Source organism: Euleptes europaea, chromosome 7 (genome assembly GCF_029931775.1).
Source record: "Euleptes europaea isolate rEulEur1 chromosome 7, rEulEur1.hap1, whole genome shotgun sequence".
In the NCBI taxonomy this organism is placed as follows: domain Eukaryota; kingdom Metazoa; phylum Chordata; class Lepidosauria; order Squamata; family Sphaerodactylidae; genus Euleptes; species Euleptes europaea.
In genome coordinates, this window is record NC_079318.1 from 39,642,568 (window position 1) to 39,667,112 (window position 24,545).

General features: G+C 43.4%; 1 protein-coding gene across 2 annotated transcripts in view; it reads left to right on the forward strand.

Moving 5' to 3' along the window:
* Nucleotides 1–1,918: 1,918 nt before the first annotated feature.
* DAAM2 (dishevelled associated activator of morphogenesis 2) overlaps nt 1,919–24,545 on the forward strand; it is a 134,959-nt gene continuing 112,332 nt past the window's right edge. For both annotated transcript variants that reach the window (XM_056852408.1, XM_056852409.1), the window contains exon 1: nt 1,919–2,118. In XM_056852408.1, the coding sequence (XP_056708386.1) occupies nt 1,945–2,118 (174 nt within the window). In that variant the 5' untranslated portion in view covers nt 1,919–1,944. The remainder of the gene's footprint in view (nt 2,119–24,545) is intronic.

Here is a 24,545-nt window from a genome sequence, read left to right on the forward strand (position 1 = left end):
ACTCCTGGCAGGAGACTTCCTGTTTGGCTGAATGGCTCACAATTGATGTTGTGTTCTAAGATCCAAGGATTTCCTCCTCTAACCCCTCCTACCCTCTCTGACAGCAGCCCAGACTCCTCATGCCTGGTCATCAGGTGTAGACCTGGCACTAAAATGCTGGGTGCTGAAGATCTCCTCTCAGCCCAAAGAAGCACTGTCAGGCCTTTGAGCCATACAGTAGCCTCAGGTTTTGTGTGTGCATTAAGAAGTGCTGATTAAATTGGCATAGCTGTGGGCTAGTTTGCATGATCAAACGTAGCTTGAATACATCATTGTGTAGTGTATCTAGATTTGCAGAGGGGATCTCAGAGTTTCATAGGGTAACTGGCTTTCATAGGGTAACTGCTGTTGATCAGTAGCAAGTAGCCAGGCCTAGTTGAATTGTGCAACTCGGGTGGTATCAAGTCACCCAGAGTTTGCTTCCAGGCCTAGGGTTGCCAGCCTCCAGGTAGGATCTGGAGATCCCCTGGAATTATAACTGAACTTCAGACAATAGAGATCTGTTCCCCTGGAGAAAATGGCTGCTTTTGATGGTGGACTCTATGGCATTATACCCTACTGAGGCCTCTTCCCCCCCCCCAAACCCTGCCCACCTCAGATTCCACCACAATATCCAGGAATTTCCCAGCCTGGAGCTGGCAGCCCTAGACCTGGACCAAATGAGTCCTCCCTCAAAGGCCAAAATAAGCCTGGAAAGGACCCTGCTGCTGCCTTTTACTGACAGATACTGAAGCCTGGAATCTGTAGATGCCTAGCAACAGCCACTGAGGGAATCTGTTGCTTAAAGCTACAAACACTCCTTTTATTATTTTTGGATTTCTAACCCCCCCCCCCAATGTTGGGTGTTTTTTTTGTTTTTTTTGTTTTTAAGATTTCAGATTTTTTTTGAAAACCTAGGGTTCTTTTCAGGTTTGTAGAAAGATCCATCTTGTTCATTCACAGCTCCAGTCACCAGATTTAAGATTTGGCCAACTTCGTTATTAGAATATAAGATATTGCTTTATCACTGATTTGGGAAATTCCACCAGCAGTACTTGATTTGCATCTACTATATCTGCTTGTAAATAGCTCCTAACAAATCCATGGGACTTTTATTTTCAGGTGCAATATTTTTTGTTTTTGTTTTAATGTGTGCATGTCCATTTCAAAAGATCTTCCAAAAAGGGAAATGCTACATTGCTACTAGCCTTCAACACATCTTGTACTTTACAATCTTTGCCTTTAGCAATTTTTGCAAGCAGTGTATAAACTGGGTAATTATTGTCAATACTCAAATTGGGGGACCTGTTATTAGCTGTTTTTTAAGGTCAGCATTAAAGGCAAGTGCTTACTGGATCATGCTCAGTGTAGGATGTTGTGGTAGATATTTAGCATGCTCAGTGTTCAGAAAGGAAGGGTAGTTCTTAAACTTGTACTTATCAGCTTTGGTGCTCACAGCTGCTATTGAGCACCTGAAAAATTGAAAACAATCATCCTAGCTAATGGAACTTCTATCTCTAGAGTTTTGTATGACTTGTGCTTTACCACAGGACTTTTAACCTATGAAAGATATTGATATGCCTATTGCTATTACCTTGGTCTCCTTTCTATGCCCCCCCCCCTTAATTTTCAAATTGATATAAAATTGTTAAACTTAATTCCATACCAACTCTTATAAAGGGAGAGGGGAATCTTGTTTAGAAAATGAATCCATGAAGGTCCTGCTGTTAGTTTGACAAAGGTAACAGAAATTGTGCTGAAAAAGGGAGCTGAATTTGTCATTCTGTTTTAATACATCTGTTTTATGCTCACATACATGCCACTTACTGCAGGCTTTTATTGAGGTTCTTGGTTATATTTCAAAAAAATATTTTCTTGTTATTTTTTTCTGCAGATCATGATTGTTAGATAACACCCTACACCACAATGACCATGGCTCCGAGGAAAAGGAATCGTCATGCTTTGGGGTTTCTTTGCTGCTTTGGGGGCAGCGATCTCCCTGAAATTAACCTTAAGGATAACAATCCCCTGCAGTTCTTGGAATTCTCTGTTCCAATCCCACCAGCAGAAGAACTCAATGCAAGATTCTCTGAGCTTGTGGTGAGTTTTTTCTTTGATGCTTATGCTTTATGGGACTATTTGTTCATTTTGCCTTACTTTTCATGGTAATGGAAACTCAAGTGAAGATTGTCTTATCCATTATAGCAAAGACCCAAGTTCATGAGAATATCATTTGATTCTACTAGGCTAGCAGAATAACTGGAACTCACCAGCTGGGAGACGAGTCGTTAAGCACAGATCTAACTTTCCCATAATACCATAATACAGCTCAACATTTGTCTAATGAACTGAGAGCCTAAGTGCACAATATCAGAAACAAATTGTCCCTCCTCTTCCTCCTCCATATAATGTGTAGTTCAGTTGACATCAGTCCCTGATGGCATTACATGGAAAGTCTCCCTGACCTGCAGCTGGTAATATGGAACAGGGTTAGGGAGAAACAGAGTGATGTCAGAACATGTCCTATTCATTATGGAATGGAGAAGCTTCACAGAGGGTTGCTGTTTTTGGTGGCAGACCCATGTTTTTGAGTAATGTGTAGTTCTGCCCTGAAATAGTAGTTTGTCCTTTAACAGGAGTCCAGCTTTGCTCAGTGTACAGCTTAAGGAAAGCATTAGTTTCTTCATAACTATAGCTTCTGGAAGAACAGCTAGAGTCATTTCTTTTGAGCAAACAATATCCAAGCCTAAAAGTGACCTTTGGTTAGAGAGACAGTAACATTTTGTTTACTTGGAGCAATTTCCAATCTTCAGCATCATTTCACTGGCAAAGCCGCTGCTGACATGTTTGTATGAGCTTTGTCGTGTTGAGAACACTCATGCCCTATTTGTACTTCTCAAATCATGTTTTACATGGGCTTTTCCTCTACACTGAGATGATCTTCATGTAGGAAAAAAAGTCATGTGTGAAGCAGCCTCTAGCTATTATTGTAATCTGGACTAGATCCAAATGGAAAAAGCAGCAAATGTTTACGGTAGTGGTAGATTGAAATGGAAACTAGCGCTGTAGGTTGCAGAACTTGCCTTCTGGGCCTGGCTTGCCCATAGCTGTGGCCGCTGCTCTGTAGATATTAAAGTAAATCAGGCCACGCTTGTATTGATTGGCCGGGCTGAGATTTTAATTGAATTAGAAGGATTCAGTTTAAGTGTGCCAGTGTAAATCAGTGACCTGGAAACGTTTGAAAAAGCCCTGTGTTGTATACTAGCAACTCAGTCGAATGTGTATACATTACAAAATCATTACATGGAGGAGTCTTTTGAGATGCTGACAGAGAATCACTGAGTGAGCCAAACGTTTTGCTGGGCCTCTTGAACTGTGCCCAGAGGCCTTTGATATCTGCCATCTCTTTGTAAAAAATAATAATAAAAAAATACTGCTGCTGCATTGTATGGCGTTTGTATTTGTGGAAGTCATGAACATATAATTGCACTAAGCAGTAAAATGTGGGTCAGTGTTCCTACTTCTTTGTTACTATGTCAACAAAGCCCTATCTTAACTGTACTAGAGGAGGCCTCCTTTCATGTGATCAGCCCAGTAAATAATCTGTACTCTTTGATGTTTTTTACCTGAGTTCCTGAGAAAACATAAATCAGCTATTCCTGTGGTGGGATATGTTACGCTAGTTCAATATATTTTCTCTATTGTATTTATCATTTTACTTCTCTCCGAAACCTTGCATGGACTTTGAAAGCCTTACTGTTTGGAAGATGATAACATTTTCTTTCCTTTGCACATAGCAACCAGGATGCCCTAAAGGCTGATCATTGATAGTAACCTCTACTAAGAAATCCAGGATTTTTAAATCAGAGGACAGATGTTCTGACCTTCTGCATAATTGCTCAAGCCTATAATTTCTCTGGATTATAGGTTTTTTTTGGGGGGGGGGTGTATTTTCATCTCATTCCTGCTTCTTAATGGCTGCTGAGAAGCATCGAATCATGTGATGGGAAATTAAACTACCAGGTACATTGTCCAGCGCAAACATGCTGTAGTCTCCCATTTCTCTTTCTTTACCTTCTGAGAATTTTTCTTTTGTCTTCTAGTTTTCTGGTTTACTTATCTTTTCTGCTGTACCATCATTTTGATCCTCCAGGTGTTAACCCACATTTTATGTCTCGTCACATGTATCTTCTTACACGCTCTAATGACAGATGAATATTTAACAGTCCATAGGGTTGCCAAGTGCCAGGTGGTGGCGGGCAAACCCCCACCAATCCACCTGGCTACCCGCCGACCACCTGAGGGTTGGCGGGCAACACGTGCACGCTCGCCTGCCTATTGCACCACGCCACTTCCGTTTTACAACAGGAAGCGCCGCATCGCAAGGGGCCGTTTTCCACTCAAACTCCCAGTTTGAGTGGTACCTGGCAACCCTAACAATCCACCTAACATAACATGGACTACAAGACTGTCAACCCCCCACTCCCATCTTTGGCCTGTTTATGACATAGTCACTTGCATCTTCAAGGGATCATTTGTGTTCACTATGTTTTACTGATTTTATATCCTAAGCATTCTGAAGATTTGATCTATGTCTTGGGCTGTATACTCCAATACATCCATTGGCATTTGTAACACAAGTAACAGGATCACATTTCAGGCAAGGTGCTCAAAATGCTTTAGCATTGCCTGTGTGTAAACTATGATCCTTGAGACTTCTCTCCATATCTTAGCAGAGAGAAAAACTGGTAACCAATGGAAACTTTACTAGTATCTGAGATCTTTGTACTTCAGCTAGTCTCTATTTTGGAGACATGGCCTAGACTCCATCTCTGGACAGGCTGTGTGATGGAAATGATCTGTTTGAGTTAGTATTTTCCCCTCTTCTTTCTCTCCCCCCCTTTCCCTCCATACTTTGTGGGATAAAGAAGTAAGGCCTCCCTGTACTTTAGGGAATGTTAGCATGGTAGATCTGTACCCCATCAAAGGTGAAACTGGCCCACAGCCGTCATTCCAGTCTGCTTTGGCTAGCTCCCCGTTTTTTCTTCCCATCTGGCACCGCACATTCTGCTTGTAATGAAGTGCTGCTGCAGTTGGTGGTCTACGGAGCATGGGCCAAGCTGGTTGTGTGCCTGCTGGCAACGTAGGCTATTGTAAGAGCATATGTTTTTCTTTGCGCAGATTTATTGATTGAACAGGAAACAGAAGGGAATCTGGAAGAACTCTTAAAATCAGCCACAAAGCAGAGAGAGAATTGCCCCCCAAATCCCTGGCCCCATTCCCCAAACATTGATGGTGCTCTCAGAGGACATAATTGGATGGGGGGGGGGTGACTCTTTCTCTCCCATGCTATGCTGCAATATGTATGTTCGTAACAAGAATTCACTTAAAAAAATCTTTTTGGGTATTATTGTACTAACAAATTGAATCGATCACTTACTCTAGTGGACTGAAGTATGAAAGGCTTGCAGACCTGAGTCACTTAATGGCAAGGAATGTCCTCCAGTAGCCAACCCAGAAACATAACGTAATTCTTGAGGAAAGACTGGGTGTCAAGAGACCAGCAAGGTGTTAGGATTAAGATTAATAGGGATTAAGGTGTTCTACTCTTGGGCCTTCTAACATAACAGTTCTGTTTCTGACACAGTTTGAGTTTCCTTTTTTTTTTTCATTTGAAGAAAGGAAGCAGGAAATGTAATATAGGCTTTTGGTAGTACAAGTACAGGACACATTTTTCATAAATGGCAATAGTGGGGCAAAAGCCAAACCATAATAATTGTATGAAGGATTCTCAATGGTTTAGACATCATTTTCCCCTCCTTTTTGTGGTCCGTCAAGCAAGTCAGGCCTTAAATGTAATGTTAGCTTCACTTACTGGCCCCTGTTTTCACTTGAGACACCCCCTCCGGGTAATTCTATCCACTGATTATTTGTTACTTATCTTTCTTTTGAGTGGAGCCAACATTGGTTGGTGGAGAAAAACACTGCCAGCCAGAAGGCACGGGCTGTTTCTTCACTTCTGCTCTACTCCTACTATAAGAAGGAGTAATTTATATGGGGATCCCAGGAAATGTCCTTTCTCATATAGCAACCTTTGTTACCTTAAAAGTAGGGCTGTGACAATTAATTGCTTGATTTGGTTACAAAAGGCAGACTATAAATGTTGTAAAATGAATAAAATTTTAGATCATTTTAATTTTGATGTATTTGACTACTTGGACTGCTGCTCTAAGGGCACTCTGAATCTGAAAAGCAGGGTGAAATGTTTTAATAAGTTGACTGCAAAATGTTTGATTGATTGACAGGTGCCCCTCATTAACTGGGCAGCTCGGTTTTAAAAATTATTTTAAAAACAAGTACTTATAAAAACATGAACAGGAGCAAACGCCTCTTTTAAAATAGTATCTCCTGTGGTATCCCTGTAACCACAAGAGAATGCAATGTTTTTCATAAGGCTGAAACGCATGAAGATTTAGTTGAATCAGATGCATACGATTAACCAGCTAAGATTTTTTAAATTGGGTGACAGCCGTGCTTACACAGGTCTGTACTTAATATCTATGGGTTATGATGATTTTTTCTGCTATTGCTCTCCCCTCCTTAAGATCTAGAAACCTTTGGCTCCAACCTTTGAAGCCATTTTTTTGTGATTTTGTTTTTGCCCTGTGGCTTCTACGTGCCACTTTGGCTGTGAATTTTGACAGGCAGCACTTAATGGCCACAGAATCTGTGAGCGCATGACAACGCCTCTGCCCAGCCCAAGTCACACACATAACTGGCTTGTGAGGAAATGTAAATATACAGCCAGCATGCATACTGCTATCCTAATTCCTCCCTGATTGTTCCTGTATCTCATGCTGTTCACCATGGCAATTTTCTTCTGATGCTTGTGCCACGGAAACTCTGAAGTAACAGTGAAAGCAGAATGGGTTTCAAGGAACTCAGAACCCCAAGCACAAGTTATAATCTCCCTTAGTTTTCCTCATATGCCTCAGGACTAATTTTAAAAGCCCTACATGTCAGATTTGACCTTTTGGCTTTTTAAGATATCTTAATATTCTGATGAAGTTACCTGTGAACAAGGCGGGAAAGGTGTTCAGTTTGGAGCTCCCAACAACATGGCTTTACTGGCCGTTTCTACAGGGATTTTTTTGTCCCTGGGTGGCATGCAGTATGCCTCCACATTATTTGGAAGCTGGCACATGATGCAGTGCTCTTTACAAGCACAGTTTGTGGGCCTCCTGGGGCTTTCCTTCTTAAGCAAGGAAAAAACCTTCCTTTGCTTAGGATATGGCACACTGACTATGGGCAATAGCCTCCATTTAAAAACTCTGCCCTCAGCCAATCCAGAAGTGGGTGGAGCTTAGTGCCACCATCACAATGGTGATGCTCAGCCCTGGCATCCCTCTCTCCCTTTAAGCCCTTTAACAAGGCATTTTTTTCTTTAACAGCAGAGCTAAGGACAATCGCTGGGCAGTGGGGAGGATTCTTGTCTGGGCAGCACTTTTCCATATTAATGTGATATGCAGTCGGGTGGGGAGGGGCAATGCAAGTGCAATGGGAATGGGCACACGTGGAAGCTGTCCCCATGCACCTGCCACCTGCTCACTGCTATTTCCACAGCGGGGCAGCTTTTTCTCTCTCCTGTGAGGATGTAGCCACAGTCAAAGGCTCCAGAATGCTATCCAGTGTAAGCTAGAGATTGTATTGGGTATTGCAATGAGATTGCGCCAAACTATTATTTAGCAATTCTATCAACATTCCAGAATCCAGGACTCCCCCACCAAACACAAGACTAGGTATTTACAGTTCAATTCTATGCAAAGTAATTCCAGTCCAACTCTGTCTGCACATCCCAGACTTCACGGATGAGGCTACCCTGGCTCCAAGCCTTCAGCCGTCAACAGTGTATGGCTTAGTCTCCTCCATGTCAAGTATTCTATTGCTTGAGGGAGGTGTTCCATGTCCTTTTCCCCAGGTCTGTGGGTCAGGGATAATGGCATTCCTCAAAGGGGTCCTGCTGCAGTTCCCTGAAAACCCTGAGGGCCCAGGCCTCTGGTCTTAGGATTGCCCCTTCAACCTACTAACTGATACCTCAGGATGTTCAGCATAGCTTTACTGCATACCACTCAGTCAACTTTACCCACTTTGCTACCACCATGGGGGAGGGAGGAGCGTCTCACTGCTTGGTCCCCAACCACCCCACCTATCTAAGGCCATGCAGTAGATTCCTGAGTAGATGTTGCACCTTTCTTGCAGGCAGACTGTCCAGTTGGGCAAAGTACCCTCCACACCCTCTGCTGAACCATGCCAGCTCAATCGATGACCAGAAGGTGCCTCAAGTCCATAATGGCAGTGCCTGCAAGTAGGCCCAGGTGCACCCCTGCCACACTCCTCCATTTCCCTTAGCACTGGCCCTTTCAGTTCTGTCCCTGGGCACCCCTCTATACCCTCTGCTGGGCCCTGCCAGCTGTACTGCCCACCTGCTGAACAAAGAGGGGAGTGGAGCAGACATCAGACCCTTACATGTGCTTCCTTTCTCCCACCCCCAATGCTGCATGCCAAGTTGGCTAGCTCTCCCTTTCCACAAGCTGCAGCAAAGCTTTAGGCTGATCCTGCATGGAGCAGGGAGTTGGACTAGTTGGCTTGTATGGCCCCTTCCAACTCTATAAAGCCCCCTCCTTTCCCCCTCAACTCTGTGAGGGAGTAGATCTGGAACAGCCTCTCATAGGGCGAAAATGCATGGTCTCTTTAGCCTCCTTTATTAACCCTGTTTCAGCCAGGATTCAGCCAGGATCCAATGCATGCGTATTTGCCGAACGTGCATTCGATCCTGGCTGAATCCTGGCTGAAACAGGGAATAAAGGAGGCTAAAGCGACCGTGCGTTTTCGCCCATAATAAAAGCCTCTTGTGTCTGCTGGATGAGGAGAAAGGGAGAGCAGTGTTTTTATTAGTTATCTCAGTTTAATCAATATATCACACACAATCAGATGTGGAACAGTGACTCTAGTTGCTATAATGGTTTAACAGCTTGTAATGTGAAAAGTACACATCTGTCAGAGAGCCAAAGATTCGTTATATAAATGGAACTCCAACACTGGAGAGAGTGAATTATTGTACCATCCAACTGCATAGTTGCCTGGTAGTTATTTCTCACCCTGACCTGGATGGCCCAGGCTAGCCTGATCTCGTCAGATCTCAGAAGCTAAGCAGGGTCAGCCCTGGTTAGAATTTGGATGGGAGACCACCAAGGAGTACCAGGGTTGCTGTGCAGAGGAAGGCACTGGCAAACCACCTCTGTTAGTCTCTTGCCATGAAAACCCCAAAAGGGGTCGCCATAAGTCGGCTGCGACTTGACGGCACTTTACACACACACATAGTTATTTCTCAGTCAGTTGCAGACATTACAAATTAAACCTGAGTTTCCTCATGAGGTAAATCGGTGTGGAATTTTGTGGCATTACCATTTTGTAAAATGCATGCACCTGTGTATTCCAGGACTGGTTTGTACTGACTCTGTTTTTCTTCCTGTTTGTTGTATTTGAAACATTCTCTAAATAAAAACCCATCCCTTGAGTTTGTGATTCTGAGCATGTCTGGAATGCTCTTTAGCAGTACTTGTTTCTTTATGGGAGCTGCTTTTCCATGCCTGAAGGCTGCACCTGAAAGAAATAATAATATGGAAGGGGCCTGATAGCATTTCTTATGGATGGGACCTGATAGACCTTTCTTATGGAAATGAGGGCACCAAATCTATGCAAAATTTCCAGGGGCTCAGACTCAATTATGTGGTTGCATCATTCAGATAAGGTGCTTTGCTTACACAAAAGTAGCTCTCAAGTGTCTGCAAGTACATTTACAGGACGTTTAACATGAGAAATAAGGTTTGTTGGGTCTATTGGTATCTTTTCTCCAGCTTCTATTCTCCAGCAGTTGTGAATGAAACACAACAGATAAAGAGTTCTTACCAAGAGTAAAAGTATCCCTAGCACTGCGGACCTTCTTGTTTTGCTTCAGTGAGACTGACAGGTTGACAGTTAGTGTGCAGGGAGAACTTTAGCAGTTGGAACTTACACTGAATTTCGCAGCAATGGAGAGTAAGAAGGAGGCAGTGACATGTGGCACCTGGAATTAACCACATGCGTTCTGTCTTTCTCATGTCACCATTTTTGATGGGCTCCTGCAGCCATGGCAACCGATTGGAGAAAGGGGAGCATGCTAGTAACCAGATCATTATACAGGCGGTGTGTGTGTGTGTGTGGGGGGGAGAGATTGTCTCTAACAGCAAGCTATGCAGCCAGCACGCTGCTAAAGATGTACTTGAAATCAATGGGACTTGTTACCAAGTAATTCTGTTTGGGACTGTCATGCCCTTTAAATATTACTGGAGCACTGCAGGAGGCTGGAAGCTGTTTGCGTTAGGGTTTTACAGGTATCTTCCCCAGTCATTTGCATGGAAGTTATAGCACGTGTGACAATTTTGAACGGAGACCAAGAATCCGAGGCTCAGTTGTGAGAATTCCAAGTTTACAGTGTCTGGCTCTTAGATTGTAAATCCAGATGGGTACCTATGCCAGTCCAGTGGCACTTTAAAGACTAAGAAAATTTATTCTAGCGTAAGCTTTCGTGAATTGCAGCTCATTTCATGCATCTGACTCACAAAAATTTATGCTAGAATAAATGTTGTTAAGTCTTTAAGGCTCCTGTTTTATTGGGTTCTTAGACGGGCTGTTAGAACCTAGTGGCCGCATTTCTCAGTTATGGCTCTAGGATTGGGCATCATACGGATGTCTACAGCTGAGGACTGGTTAATTCACTGTTGATAACCCTTGTTAGACCTCTCAGTCTCCCTCCAGCGCTTTTACGTAATGCTGTCAGAGAGAATTAAGGGTCAGGCAAGGCCGTGTCCTACCGCAGAGCTTTTTGCTCAGCAAAGTCGTTTTGGTAAATAGGATTCAGGCGAGGGGGATTTGAGTTGCCGAGGAAGTGAGCGGGTGACACCGATGCCCTGCCCAGGAAAGGCAGCCTGCTTCTGGCACCGGGCCCTAGCCCGGATGCCGTGATGGTCTTCCCTCCCCGATCCTTTCCTGGCCCGCGTTCAGTGCCACGGGCCAGAAGACTTTTGTTTGAGTAGGAAGCGATCAGAGAGGTGTGTGCCTGTGTGCTTTGGCGTGAGCCAAAGTGTGAGTTTGCCGGAGCCTTTTCTGAACTCATTAACGTTAGCGCTGAACAGGGGAAAAAAAGGTGGTCAGAGAGGAAGAGGGTGGGGGCAGGGAAGCCGGAAAAGTAGCAGCTATTTCCTAATAACCTTTCCCATACCTAGCTTCCCTAATAGGGGCTCATCTGAAGGGCTCTGGCATCAGAAGACAAAAAGGGAGGAGAGGGGAGGGGGGGTGAGGGAAGGGTGGGGAGAAAAAAGGGAAATGAAGGGCGGGGAAAGGGGATTTCTGCTGAAACAGCAGACGTTGTTGTTTTACTCTGTTATTATTGTCCAGGGGCTTCTGTTGGGTCAGGCTAGACCATGCTGTATTCCAGGCCCCGTGTCACGAGACATGCTGCTTGCATCAGAGAGCTCCCCAGTTGCAATGACAAAAAGCAACAAGCAAGGAATGTTTAGGGTTGCCAACCTCCAGGTACTAGCTGGAGATCTCCTGCTGTTACAACTGATCTCCAGCCGATAGAGATCAGCTCACCTAGAGAAAATGGCCACTTTGGCAATTGGACTCTATGGCATTGAAGTCCCTCCCCTCCCCAACCCCCCTCCTCAGGCTCCGCCCCAAAAACCTCCCGCCGGTGGCGAAGAGGGACCTGGCAACCCTAGGAATTTTCGATTCCTGTACTTATTGGAACTGCCCTGCTCAGAGCTCTGGGTGCCCTTGTTTGGGATGTTGAGCTAGCACCTAGGTCTCCAATAAATTGTGACAATTTAGAACCATTACACCCAGGGGTCTACACTCTATTCCTGAACTGTTTCCAGTCAGTCCAGATGTACCTGGAAATTAGGAACTGGCCCTAACTTTGAAATATCCTTCACTGGCTGATCTCCCTTCCAGTCAGTTATTTGGGGGGGGGGCATGAGAGTCATGAGAGTCCTTGGGGGCAATAAGAGTCATGAATGAACATTTGACAGAGGAAGTGTCAAGACATTTTGAAAGAAGCACCTTGTGCCAAGCTGGTTTGAATACTCATTGGGCCAGAGCAATTTTGTTGTAGGAACGAACCTGCCCGCATACTTAATGCTTCAACCCCACACGTTGCTCACTTTTTGTACTTGCAAACAGAATATTATGAAGACTTTCTCTCTCCCTGTCTTCTTCCAAAGGAAATGGCATCTGTAAAGGCTGCCCTGACATTTCCACAGGGAAGGGGAAGGGGAAGGTGAGACTATGCCAGGTGTTCGTGTGTATGTTCTGAATAAATAAACCTTGACTTCTACAACTACCTTTCTGCTAGGGTTGCCAGGTACCTCTTCACTACTGGCAGGAGGTTTTGGGGGCAGAGCCTAAGGAGGGCAGGGTTTGGGGAGAGGAGGGACTTCAATGCCATAGAGTCCAATTGCCAAAGCGGCCATATTCTCCAGGTGAACTGATCTCTATTGGCTGGAGTTCAGTTGTAATAGCAGGAGATCTCCAGCTAGTACCTGGAGGTTCAAGCAAAAACAATGTGCTGATAGGAAGTCAGCAAAAAGACAAAACAATATTACAGCAACGTGGACCACTGTTACAGTTTGTAAATATATTTTAAAGTATATATCACAATACACAATAAATTACAACTACCAAACGAAACGTGAGTCGGAAACAAAAGCAGAGGAGAGTTCCATAAAGCGTCCCCCAGGCACCAAGCCTGTTAAAGCTACAACGGACTTTTTGACAAGATGCCAATTGTCCTGGAAGTGTGTGAATACAGTATATTTTAACTAGTATATTTTGTAAATCATAATTTATAGGGATTATTACTAATCCCTAATTTAAAGGGTGCTGTACTTATATCCTGCTTCGATCATTGGCTAAAGTATTGTAATTATGCCAATAAAGGTATGTGTATGTATGTGTGAATACAGGTCCTCCGTTGCCAAATGTTCCAAGGAAAGCTGGTGAGAAGCACTTAAAAGATACAGTGCCTATATTCTTGCTTGATTCTCTATGTGGGCTAGTAATTCCAAGCATTTGGGTTCAGTACACAAACTTCAATGTGCAAGCCCCAAGCATCCAGTTTAAATAATAACTACAATGTAAGGAAGAAGGTGTAAACTTAACCAGCATAAACCACTTGCTGTGTAACAATTGGATCGATGGAACTTATTTCAATGTTTTGTGGCTGTATATTGTTATAGCCCAAGTTCCTGATCCACCAATAATTGAAATAGACAAGATGACAAGATTCCGTTACGTCTTGTTTCAAATACCTCCTTCAGACTTTTCATTACATTATAAATCTACAACCAAATAACAAGGTCTTGCCATAGCGGCCATTTCCTCCAGGTGAACCGATCTCTATCGGCTGGAGATCAGTTGTAATAGCAGGAGATCTCCAGCTAGTACCTGGAGGTTGGCAACCCTACTTTCTCCTGATACCAGATTTCTGCTTCTTTAAAGGTGTGCATTGTAGCCAGCTGTCAAGGTGTCTGCCTCTCCATGCCCACAGCCAGTCAGAGTGGGCCCGTCTACCCAAATGCATACTGAAAAGCAGTCAGTTTTAGGGGGACAAACAAACAAGAGATTAACTAGCAACTGGGAGAATGAAAGGGAGCCAGAGCAGAAGGCTGGGGGTGTGGCTGGCAAGAGTTCTATGTTTATGAGGACGGTTAGGGTTTAATTGAAGCCAGCAAGCTCACCATGACTTTATCATGTTTTTAGTGCCAGGATTCAAATTTGGAACATGCTATGCACTATTTTTTAAAAAACAACAACAATAAGAGTCTGAATAAAAAGATGCCCCCCCAACAACCCGACTGAGGAACTCTAGTCAGTCTTTCCATATCTGGTGACATAAGGGGACGAGCAGTCAGAATGCCTTTGGAGTAAGGTTGATCCTTGCCACCTTGCAGTTTAGAAATCAAAACACAGAACACTTGGGGGGGGAGAACAAATGTGGTGTAACCCCCCCTTTATATTAAGCTTCAGCAGAACAAACAAAATGCCTTGGGCTTAACCATTTTGAATGCAAATTGCAGTGATTGTGTCCAATGTGTTTCCAGTTTGTTATAAAGCATATTCTAAGATCCCACACGCCCCATTTGCTAGCTTCACTGCTGGAATGGTCTTGTACGCTCTTGGGCCTGCTTGAAACCAATTCCAGATGGGTGTCTGTGTTAGTCTCTTTGTAACATCTCTCCCCCACTCCATTTTTCTGGGTTTTTTTTTTTTACAGCCTTTAATATACGTCCATGGGCCATGTAGATGTACATTTCATGCATCTGATGCTCTGACTCACGGGCCACATCCAGTCCCTTCTGCGTTTTTTTAAAGCTTCCTCCACACACCAAATTGGAATGCAAGGCAAGACACTTTTTACCAAGCAGGCACTCTTGAAAGAAGGACCTATATGGTAAGGGGCTGTGCTGTGTTTTTCTCAGTCTATTCCAGGGTCCTTCCCTGTTAGATTGACTGAGGCACTGATGTTATGGCCAGAACAGGGGACAAACCTTCTCCTAGCGGCTTGGCCAGGGAACATTAAGCCCCTGCCACCTTTCCAGTTACCCAACCCTGATCAACAACATCTGAGGGAAATAAAACAATTGAAAGAGGAAATGTTGACAAATAAAATCAAGCCATGGGATAGGGACCAAAGAGGAAAATGCCCAGAGTGTGATCCATCACCACAACTACACTTTACCTGTACATCTAAAACGTGGTTTCCTATATTGTACATGGAGGAATGGGCCTTGCTGGGTCCTATCATCACCATGCTGATTATGTCTGTTCTCTACATGCAATGAACTCACCTGTTTTATTTGGGATAAGTAGGCCTGTTGTACTTTAGCTCAGCCATGTTACAGAGGTTACAGTGCTGAAGGTCCTTTTCAGAATTCCACCTCACACACACACACCTGGTTAAATGTATGAATCAGACCAGTTTCCTTAAACACAATAGTAATCTACACTAAAATGTGCAAACCACATCATATTACCTCACCCACAAGAATTAAGGATGCCAACCAAAGGTTCAGGGGGACTAGCCAGTCTCTTCAGAGATAAAAAGTATGTCTGGTCTCCGGAACGGCAAGGGGGAAGCTAGCACCATGCAGTCATGCCTAGCTTTGCTTCTGCTGTGGTTGGAGAGCATAGAAACAAGCTTGACTTCTTGGGATGGTATTTTTGTCTCTGGGTTTCTCTTTCCCTAGGTTGCTGTGAGTCAACCGTGAGCCAGATACCTGAAACCAACTTCCGTTGGGATCGAGCTCAGGTCGTGAGCAGAGCTTGGACTGCATTACTGCAGCTTACCCAGCTTGCTGGGGGTAAAGGGAAGATGACTAGGGAAGGCACTGGCAAACCACCTCGTAAAAACAAAGTCTGCCTAGAAAACGTCGGGATGTGACGTCATACCATGGGTCAGGAATGACCCGGTGCTTGCACAGGGGGCCTTAACCTTTACCTTTAGGTTGCTGTGAGCTCCTGTTGACTAGATAGTGCATTTTTAAAGAGAAATATTTATGTTGCTTTGAATGGGCTGGTCAAAAGTTCAGGTAGACTGAGTGATGTAAAATTTTGAAAATTTCAAAACCAAGGGTAGATTAAAAAAAAAAAACCCAGAAATTTTGACCTAAACTTACATAACTGATTGAACAATATAAAACATATCATTTGTAATTTAGCATATAAAATTGTATGATTTGGCATATTTATAGCATTTGCTTTCTTTGTAAATACCTTTGATTTCTATAAGAAAAATAGCAAGCTTACCCAATACTTAAGAAAAAGTTGTAGACTGCTACATACCTATTACCATAGCATATATATCTTTAATTTTTGTCATCAGAGAGCTAGGAAAAAATAAAAACTGTGATTTAGTTGGAATGGAAATCAGAGGCTTTCCCATTATGAGCATGAGATGGAGAATTAGCTTGAGACAAAGTTGGAAAATGTGTGAATGTGTCTCCTAAATTAACACAGCATGCTTAGATCAGTTCCCAGTGATTTTTTAAACAAAGAAAAGGTTACTATCACCACCTGCTCTTGGATAAAAGACTTCCCCTCTAATATGGAATTTAGTGTCCCTAGTTGTTAGGCAGTCTAAATCATGTATTTGCCATGTGGTCTAACTCAGTTGAGTTGTTAACACTGTAACAGTTCTGCTGAATTGGATCCTATTTTGGGAAGGACCACTGCGTATGGTTGACAGCACTTTTCTGCATTGTATTCCCTAGTTTCTGTTCTTTTTCTAAGCCCCACAATGTCAGGGCTTGGTTTAGTCAGCATTCATTAACTCCAAGGCACCCCATAAATGGCAAGGCTGAGAAGTTGTTCAAGGGCCCCTGAGCCTTTGTGGTCATAGTGGTTCTGGGCAGGAGGTGGGGGGAAGCAGATTGTTAAAAACAGCAACGTCTGTAGGCAAAAGCTCTGGCTTGCCCCTTAGGACCTTAAAAAAAAAGACTGGAATTTCTATTGACAAATAAATATGTTTGCCGTTATGGAATTGGGAAACCAGTGGCAAACATTTGGCATAAGTACTTCAATGATACTTCCTTTGAGACGAAGATGTTCTTACAGTACAGAAGGGGGTGCATGTATGCAATGTCACATATGTCCCTTTAAAATATAAGTAACGACTGGGAATAACCCTAACCCTGCTTACCAAATATTTTAAATTGGCTGAATTTTATCCCTGTGAACCTTGGTCATGGTAAACGTGTGTTGAAAGACAAGGGGGGAAAACGGGAGGCTGATCATATACAGTATAAATGAGAACAGAGGAAGGGAAATAATTTGTTTGGGAAATACGACAAATGCAGGAGATGAAGAAGTTATAGGCACATGGACGGGTCAGTTTCAGCCATTGAGGCCAGGCTGTGGAATTCTCTCTCTGCCGCAGGAGACTCTGCCGACCTCCAACCTCCTCACTTTAAAAAAAGGCACTAATTTATATTTAGCAGATGAGCAAGGTGATTGTTTGCAACTGTTTGCTAATCACATGTTGATGAGGTTGCTTTTTATTAGTTCCTGTGATTTCAATACTTTATTTTCCATTGCTTTTTCTTTCAGCTTGTTCTGCTTTTAGGTGGTTTTGTTGTTTATATCAATTCTATGATGCTGTATTTTTCAGTTTTTCAAACTTGTTAGTCACTTGGGCTGCTATGTATATAGAGGAAACAAAACAGGGCAATTGTGAAGTAGTCCATCATTTCTTATTCTGTAGCAGGAAAATAGCATGGGAGTTCAGTGACGTTTCAGAGACTTTTGTTCCAGCATAAGGTTTTGTGAGAAAGAGCTCACTTCATCAGATGCAGGAAGTGTACATCCACAAGGTGAATGCATTTATAGTAAAAACAAGTGGCAAGAGATAGGGATGTGTGTACTGATTACTCTTTCATCTTTGTTGGCAATAAGGGTGGAGACAGTTGTTTAAATAGGGGGGAAAACTTACGCAAGGAACTTTAACTCCTCAATAACATGACCTCATCTCGAGAATCTAGTAGTGTTCCTTACAATTCGCTGCCTCCTTGTAAAGTGGTTGGCCTTCACTGTGATCACACAAGCAGCAAAGCCAGGCTACTGATGGAACAGGTGAGAGATTTTGCATATGCAGGTATGCAGAAAAATATGACCAGAAGAACTCTTTACCCCTTCAAAAAACAAACCCTGCCCAGGGAGGACTGAGTATGCTCCACGAGATACAGAATGTGGAGAGCAACTGAGTATCAGTTACAGGGGAAAATGAGGAGGTGAAATTAGCTTGTTCAACCACCAGGGAGCTTAAAAAATCCTTGGGAGACTGGTGGAATTTCAAAATCCCCTTACATAACCAGTATATATAATTGTGTCACTAACCTTGATGCCGTTTTGTTGACATCTTGGGGCCTGTCCACACAACAATTGTGTGCTTTTGACAACTGGTTTTTAGTCTTATGATGTTTTTGGTCCTAGAATAATTCCTTTTTACTAAGTCTTTCCCCATCAGGGAAGGTCTTGATCCAAGGGAAGAAGACTTCACAGAAGGGAATCACTGGATCCAACTTGGCAGCAGGAAGCCATTGGAGCCAGTCCATTAAAGTTTCACAATTGAGTGCAATCTTCAAAGAACCAAAGAACATCTTTCTGGATCACCCCCCAGCACTGGCTAAAAGACAATGATAATTGTAGTGGATCTTTGAGTTTTGAGCAGCTCCATGGAATTTTGAAAGCTGAAACTAGTTGTCTCTGACAGAGGCTATAAATGTTCAGAAGCTTGTCCAGGAACTCCTTTCCAAAGCGTCACCTAGGCTCCAGAAAATGACCACATAATCATAAAAACCACTCATTAAAAGTGGAATAACTGGTCCGGTAAGTAGCTTCTTCTAGCAGGCATTTTGTCAAAACCACCTATAAATAGTCAGAGTCAGGCACAAGCAGAATATCAGGTTGACATAAGTACAGCACTGTTCCCAAAATGAAGTGAAAAACACTCTTGCAAAGAAATTAATCGAAAACATTGTCAAAAATATGTTTCGAAAAAGCTGTAACTATAACTGGCCAGAAGGACAATAATAAAAATGTTTAAATTTAGAAAATAGGGTGTGTTGGGATTCTGGACAAATAATGTAATCATCCTTGTTTGCTGCAGGAGGTAAAAGCATATGAAGTAAAATCCAAACAATGGGATTTTTTTTTTGTTTTTTTTTAGCAAAATGATCACAATTCCCTGTCATTTCAGTGGGGCTTGCACAAGAGAACTTCCTACTCCGTTGTAGCCCATGGCGAAATAAGGCTTGGCGGGAGATTTGCCAACTGAATTGTGCTCATGTTACACTTGACCTTTTAGTTTTTAAGGTGGCTCTTTCTAGTCTGGCATGGATGCTGACTATATCTGTGCATCAAAGGCAGCTGCAGGATGCAAAAACAAACAACAGTTGTGGATGTAATTTGTGATTAGCAATGCTGTAATCTACTTGAATAGGGACCAAAGCATTCAAGGTATAGCACAATAAGCTGCATTCAGAGTAAATGCAGGAAGTGATGGAGAGTAGTGCATCACAGGGCTCAGGGAGAGGTTGTGGCTCAGTGGTAGAGTATCTGCTTGGCATGCAGAAGGTCCCAGGTTCAATCCCCAGCATCTCCAGGTAAAGGGACTAGGCAAGAAGGTGATGTGAAAGACCTCTGCCTGAGACCCTGGGGAGCCGCTGCCAGTCTGAGTAGACAATACTGACTTTAATGGACCAAGGGTCTGATTCAGTATAAGGCAGCTTCCTGTGTACTTTAATGGACCAAGGGTCTGATTCAGTATAAGGCAGCTTCATGTGTACATGTGTAGGGCTCTTGTAAGGAGAACTGGGTACATCACTCTGAGCACTTTGGAGAAAGAGTTGCATAAAATGTAATATAGTCTTGGTGGCAGGCAGTGGTTGTATGTGCTATGGAAATACATTTCTTTCCATACCCAGCAAAAAAAATTTGAACTTTGAGCAGCCAAATGGATGTTCTAGTGTGGTGCAGCATAGAGGCAGTATGTCATAGTGGTTAGAGTGTGTGACTAGGCTCTGAGAGATCCAGGTTTGAATTCCCACTCAGTCATTGTGATGTTCCCTTTTGCTTGCAGATCAGGAATAGGGCAGTCCCTTCAGGTTTACACAAGAGATGAGTATGTGCAAAACAGCATCCATTTATTAGCAAAAAGATTACAGGATTGGGAGCAACTGGTTTCAAGACAAGGGAGCTCATGCAGTCTACAATGCTAACAACCCTAACCATCAAGGACGCCACCCCATGAGACCTAACCCCAACACACATAAATATGAGAGAGGGGAAACAGACTGTTCCATTGTCATGTATACACAGCCAGCTTGGTGTAGTGGTTAGGAGCAGTGGACTCTAATCTGGAAAAGTGGGTTTGATTCCCCACTCCTCCACATGATTCTAATCTGGTGAACCGGGCTCGTTTCCCCACTCCTACACATGAAGCCAGCTGGGTGACCTTGGGCTAGTCACACTCTCTCAGCCTCACCTACGTCACAGGGTGTCTGTTGTGGGGAAGGTGATTGTAAGCTGGTTTGATTTCTTTAAGTGGTAGAGAAAGTTGGCATATAAAAATCAACTCTTCTTCTTTCTCTTCCTCCTCCATCTTCTATGGAAGCTTGCTGAGTGACCATTGGCCTGTGTCACACTCAGATTAACCTGTCTCATGTTGTTATGAGGATAACATGATGGAGAGGTACGGTAAATGATGTAAGCCACTTTATGTTCTCATTGGGGAGAAAGGTGAAGTATACATCAAGTAAACAAATACTTATTGTCTTATTTATTGTCTTATTTGTGTATACGTTTTGTGGGTTTTTTTCATATAAATCAATATCTCTCAGTGGTGCTGCAAAATTGCTGTGTTTTCACTTTGTGCATGTTCTCATCAGATAACCAAAGCTGTTTCATTTATCCCACCACCAAGCAGAAGGCATAAAGCAGCTTTAAATCCCAACCAAAGACCTTTTAATGTTTCCTTGGCGGTTCAGCCTAGTCTCTCCTTTTGAGCCCATGATTTTTCAGCTATTTTGAATAATGGCCCCCTTCCGTTCTGGCTTGGAAATCTGAACTGGAAACACTGTCCAACTCTCAAAGGTTTCAAATGCTTTATCATTGAAATTCTACCTCTATCAATAAAAATGTGACCATATAAAAAGTGAAATTAAACTGACCATGTCTCTTGGTAATTTTTTTTTAAAAAACAAGGAAACAGAAAACAGAACCAAATGTAAAGAACATTAACTGGAACATTCTTTTTAATAGATCTCCCTGGGGCCAGCTCAGCAAATGTCTTTTTAATCTGCACTTTACTGTAGCATTTGCATTTTGAAGTGCTTTCTTGAGAGCCAGGCAGCTTGCATATTGGCACAAACGGCTGGAATGAAGCCTTCCACTCGAGATGTGGGAGAAGAGTTAATGAACTCTTGGAAACTTGCCATAACAGATGGAGAAGACTGTTCGAGGGTATCTCTCTTTTTTTGGTGCGTAAAGAGAACCTCTTCGTTTGTTGTTGTTTTGTACTGTTGTGGAGGTTGGGCAACCAAACCTGAAGTGCTGAAGGAGCTCCGTAAACTTATTCTGTAGGAATTACATTTTGGGGGGGGGGGAACCAGATGGTTCTTGTGGTCATTTATTTTTGCAGACAAGTGTGCACTCAGCATCTAGATCAGTGATTCGTAATGGGGGGAAATGTTGGCAGAGTGAGAGCAACGCAGCAAAGTTGCACAATCTGATTAAGTGGTAGATATGTGTTTATTAAGGCACTACACGTGGCGCAGAAGGGTAAGCTGCAGTACTGCAGTCCAAGTTCTGCTCGCGACCTGTGTTCAATCTGGACGGGAGTCAGTTTCAGGTATCCGGCTCAAGGTTGACTCAGCCTTCCATTCTTCTGAGGGCGGTAAAATGAGTACCCAGCTTGCTGGGGGTAAAGGTAAGATGACTGGGGAAGGCACTGGCAAACCACCCTGCAAACAAAGTCTGCCTAGTAAATGTCGGGATGTGATGTCACCCCATGGGTCAGGAATGACCCGGTGCTTGCACAGGGGACCTTTACCCTTACCTTTTACATACTAGATAGTAAAGAGTAGAGACAGAGACAGTCTCCTAACTACATAGCTAGCTGAGAGAATAGAGAAGAAGGTGGATATTGCTCTAAGAAGAAGGTGAATATTGCCCTAAGAATATCTAATCTGTAGACAGACAAGGAATGACACTTAAAAGGAAGGAAGGTCCTGTCCTCATTGTCCTATCTAACTGTAGGCAGGTAGGTGATGTGAAAGACCTCTGCCTGAGACCCTGGAGAGCCGCTGCCGGTCTGAGTAGACAATACTAACTTTGATGGACCAAGGGTCTGATTCAGTATAAGGTGTTCATGTGTCCACTTGCTGCCCCCTGCAGGACCTTCTTTCCTATCTTTTCACTTAAGACATTGCCTATTCCAACAGTAAATGCAGTAGTTGGGGAAGATTTGGGACTTTATGATGCCTCCTCTCCCCAATAACAATGGCTTCTGTCGGAAAGCCAAGGCAAGTTATTTCCTTTAGCATCTCTATTTTTATTGCTGGATTTTTAAAAAGTATGAGTGTATGTTTTGCTATTTCTATTGCTATTTTAAATCATAAGCTGCTTTTGTTGCCTTATGAGTGATGTGTGGGTTAGAAATTTCCCAACATAAATGAAGCAAGGTAGAGAAAACTTTGCATTATTTTTGAGGGCCCGCATTGGTTGGTGAGCCTGAGGTTGGAAGAGTATGCACAACTAAAGCTGAAGGGCACAAGTTTTTAGTTTTTTTAATTGGCTAGAGAACTTTATATGTGCTGATTTAGCATTCAGAGTTGTTTCAATGTTAGGGTTGCCAACCTCCAGGTACTAGCTGGAGATCTCTTGCTATTACAACAGATCTCCACCCGATAGAGATCAGTTCACCTGGAGGAAATGGCCGCTTTGGCAATTGTACTATGGCATTGAAGTCCCTCCCCAAACCCCACCCTCCTTAGGCTCCGCCCCAAAAACCTCATGCCGGTAGCAAAGAGGGACCTGGCAACCCTGTTCAATGTACATAAAAACACAATAAAACCAAGATTTTGATTTATTTGGGACCAACATGGCCCACCTGTTTGATAGTTTTTGGGCCCTGATGATTAGTCACCATTTCAGAATAAACAGATAATTATTAATCTTTCTGATGCCACTACTTTTCTTGCCTGCATAGAGCCCTTGCCCAGCCTGTTGAGACCTCCTTGAATTCTACTCAGGGAAGGTAGAGTTCAAACAGTATTGATGATGGCATCAAAGGGACGGCCTGCCTTCTTTCATCATCACTATAGGCCAGCACTTTAATTGAGTAACAATGCAGTCCTACCCAGAGTTACACTCTTCTAAGTGCCCTGAGGTCAATGGGCTTGGAAGGGTCTGGCTTTATTGAGGATTGTACCTAAATGCTTTGCAATCTTTGCTCTAATCTTTGCCCTTAGATCAAGGGTATGAGCCTGGTCTTAATGATCCCTGTTTAAAGACTGAGTACAGAGGCTGAGCCCTGACCTGGATGGCCCAGGCTAGCCTGATCTCATCAGATCTCAGAAGCTAAGCAGGGTCAGCCCTGGTTAGTATTTGGATGGGAGACCACCAAGGAAGTCCAGGGTTGCTGTGCAGAGGAAGGCACTGGCAAACCACCTCTGTTAGTCTCTTGCCATGAAAACCCAAAAAAAGGGTCTCCATAAGTCGGCTGCGACTTGACGGCACTTTACACACACACACACACACACACACACACACACACACACACACACACACACACACACACACAGGCTGAAAGAAACCTGCCCATGATCAGGGTGAGCAGATGGCAGAACAACAAATGGAATCATGACTTTGAAGTCCAGGTGTCTTCATTGATTCACAGGATCACCAGGGCTTTGCTTTCTTGATTGATAAGGTCACAAAAATCAAAACAAGACTAAGTTTTTTTTTTTCAGGTAAGCCATTGAGAGAGGGAGGGAGGAAAGGGGAGGGAGGAAGCTATCTTAAATTTGCACTATAAGTTACAGTTATGTCCAGTAATTAAAAAAAAACTTTTTGGGAATCTAGCCTGCAGGTGAAGGTAGACTGCTTGGTTGGCCCACCGTGACCATTTTGCTCAGCAATTTGCAGATAAAATATCTTGCATCCATATGGACTTGGACTCTACATTAGCAGCAACAGGGTCAGATGGTGCCAGAGTTCCAGCTTGTCCAGCTGTTTGGGATACTTTTCAGTTTATTCAGTCTGAGGATGGGATACTTTTCAGTTTATTCAGTCTGAGGATGTGGACAGGATTATTGGAGGCTTGAAGCCTATCACCTGCTTGTATGATCCTTGTCCTTTCTGGCTACTTGAATGTAACATTTGAGACTGGTTTATAGTTACTGAAATCTCCTGTTTCCAGGGCTAGGCTTCTTTAGTAGTGGACACACCACAGACTTTTTCAAGGATGGAGTGACACAACCCCCTCTCTCAAGGAGGCATTAACTTCCCCTAGGACCCAGTCAGCCAGCACATACACACCCCACACACATTTTTTAGTAAGGTGATCGAACCGTTGGTGGCTGGACAACTTCAGATATTTCTGGATGATGCAGATTTTTTGGAACTGTTCCAGTCTGGTTTCAGGTCTGCTTATGGGACTGAAACAGCCTCGGATGTCTTGGTGGATGACCTATGCCCCAGTGTCTGTATGTGTATTTGTCTTGGGGGCACCCCACTTTGGAGCAATTGGAACAAGAACTAGGCTTTGGACCAGAAACCAACATATGTCCTCTTGGAAGGCAGAGTCCCTGAACGTGGGGGTGTATGATGCGTGGTGGTCCAAACCTTTGGCGTGTAGAGCTTTTCAATTG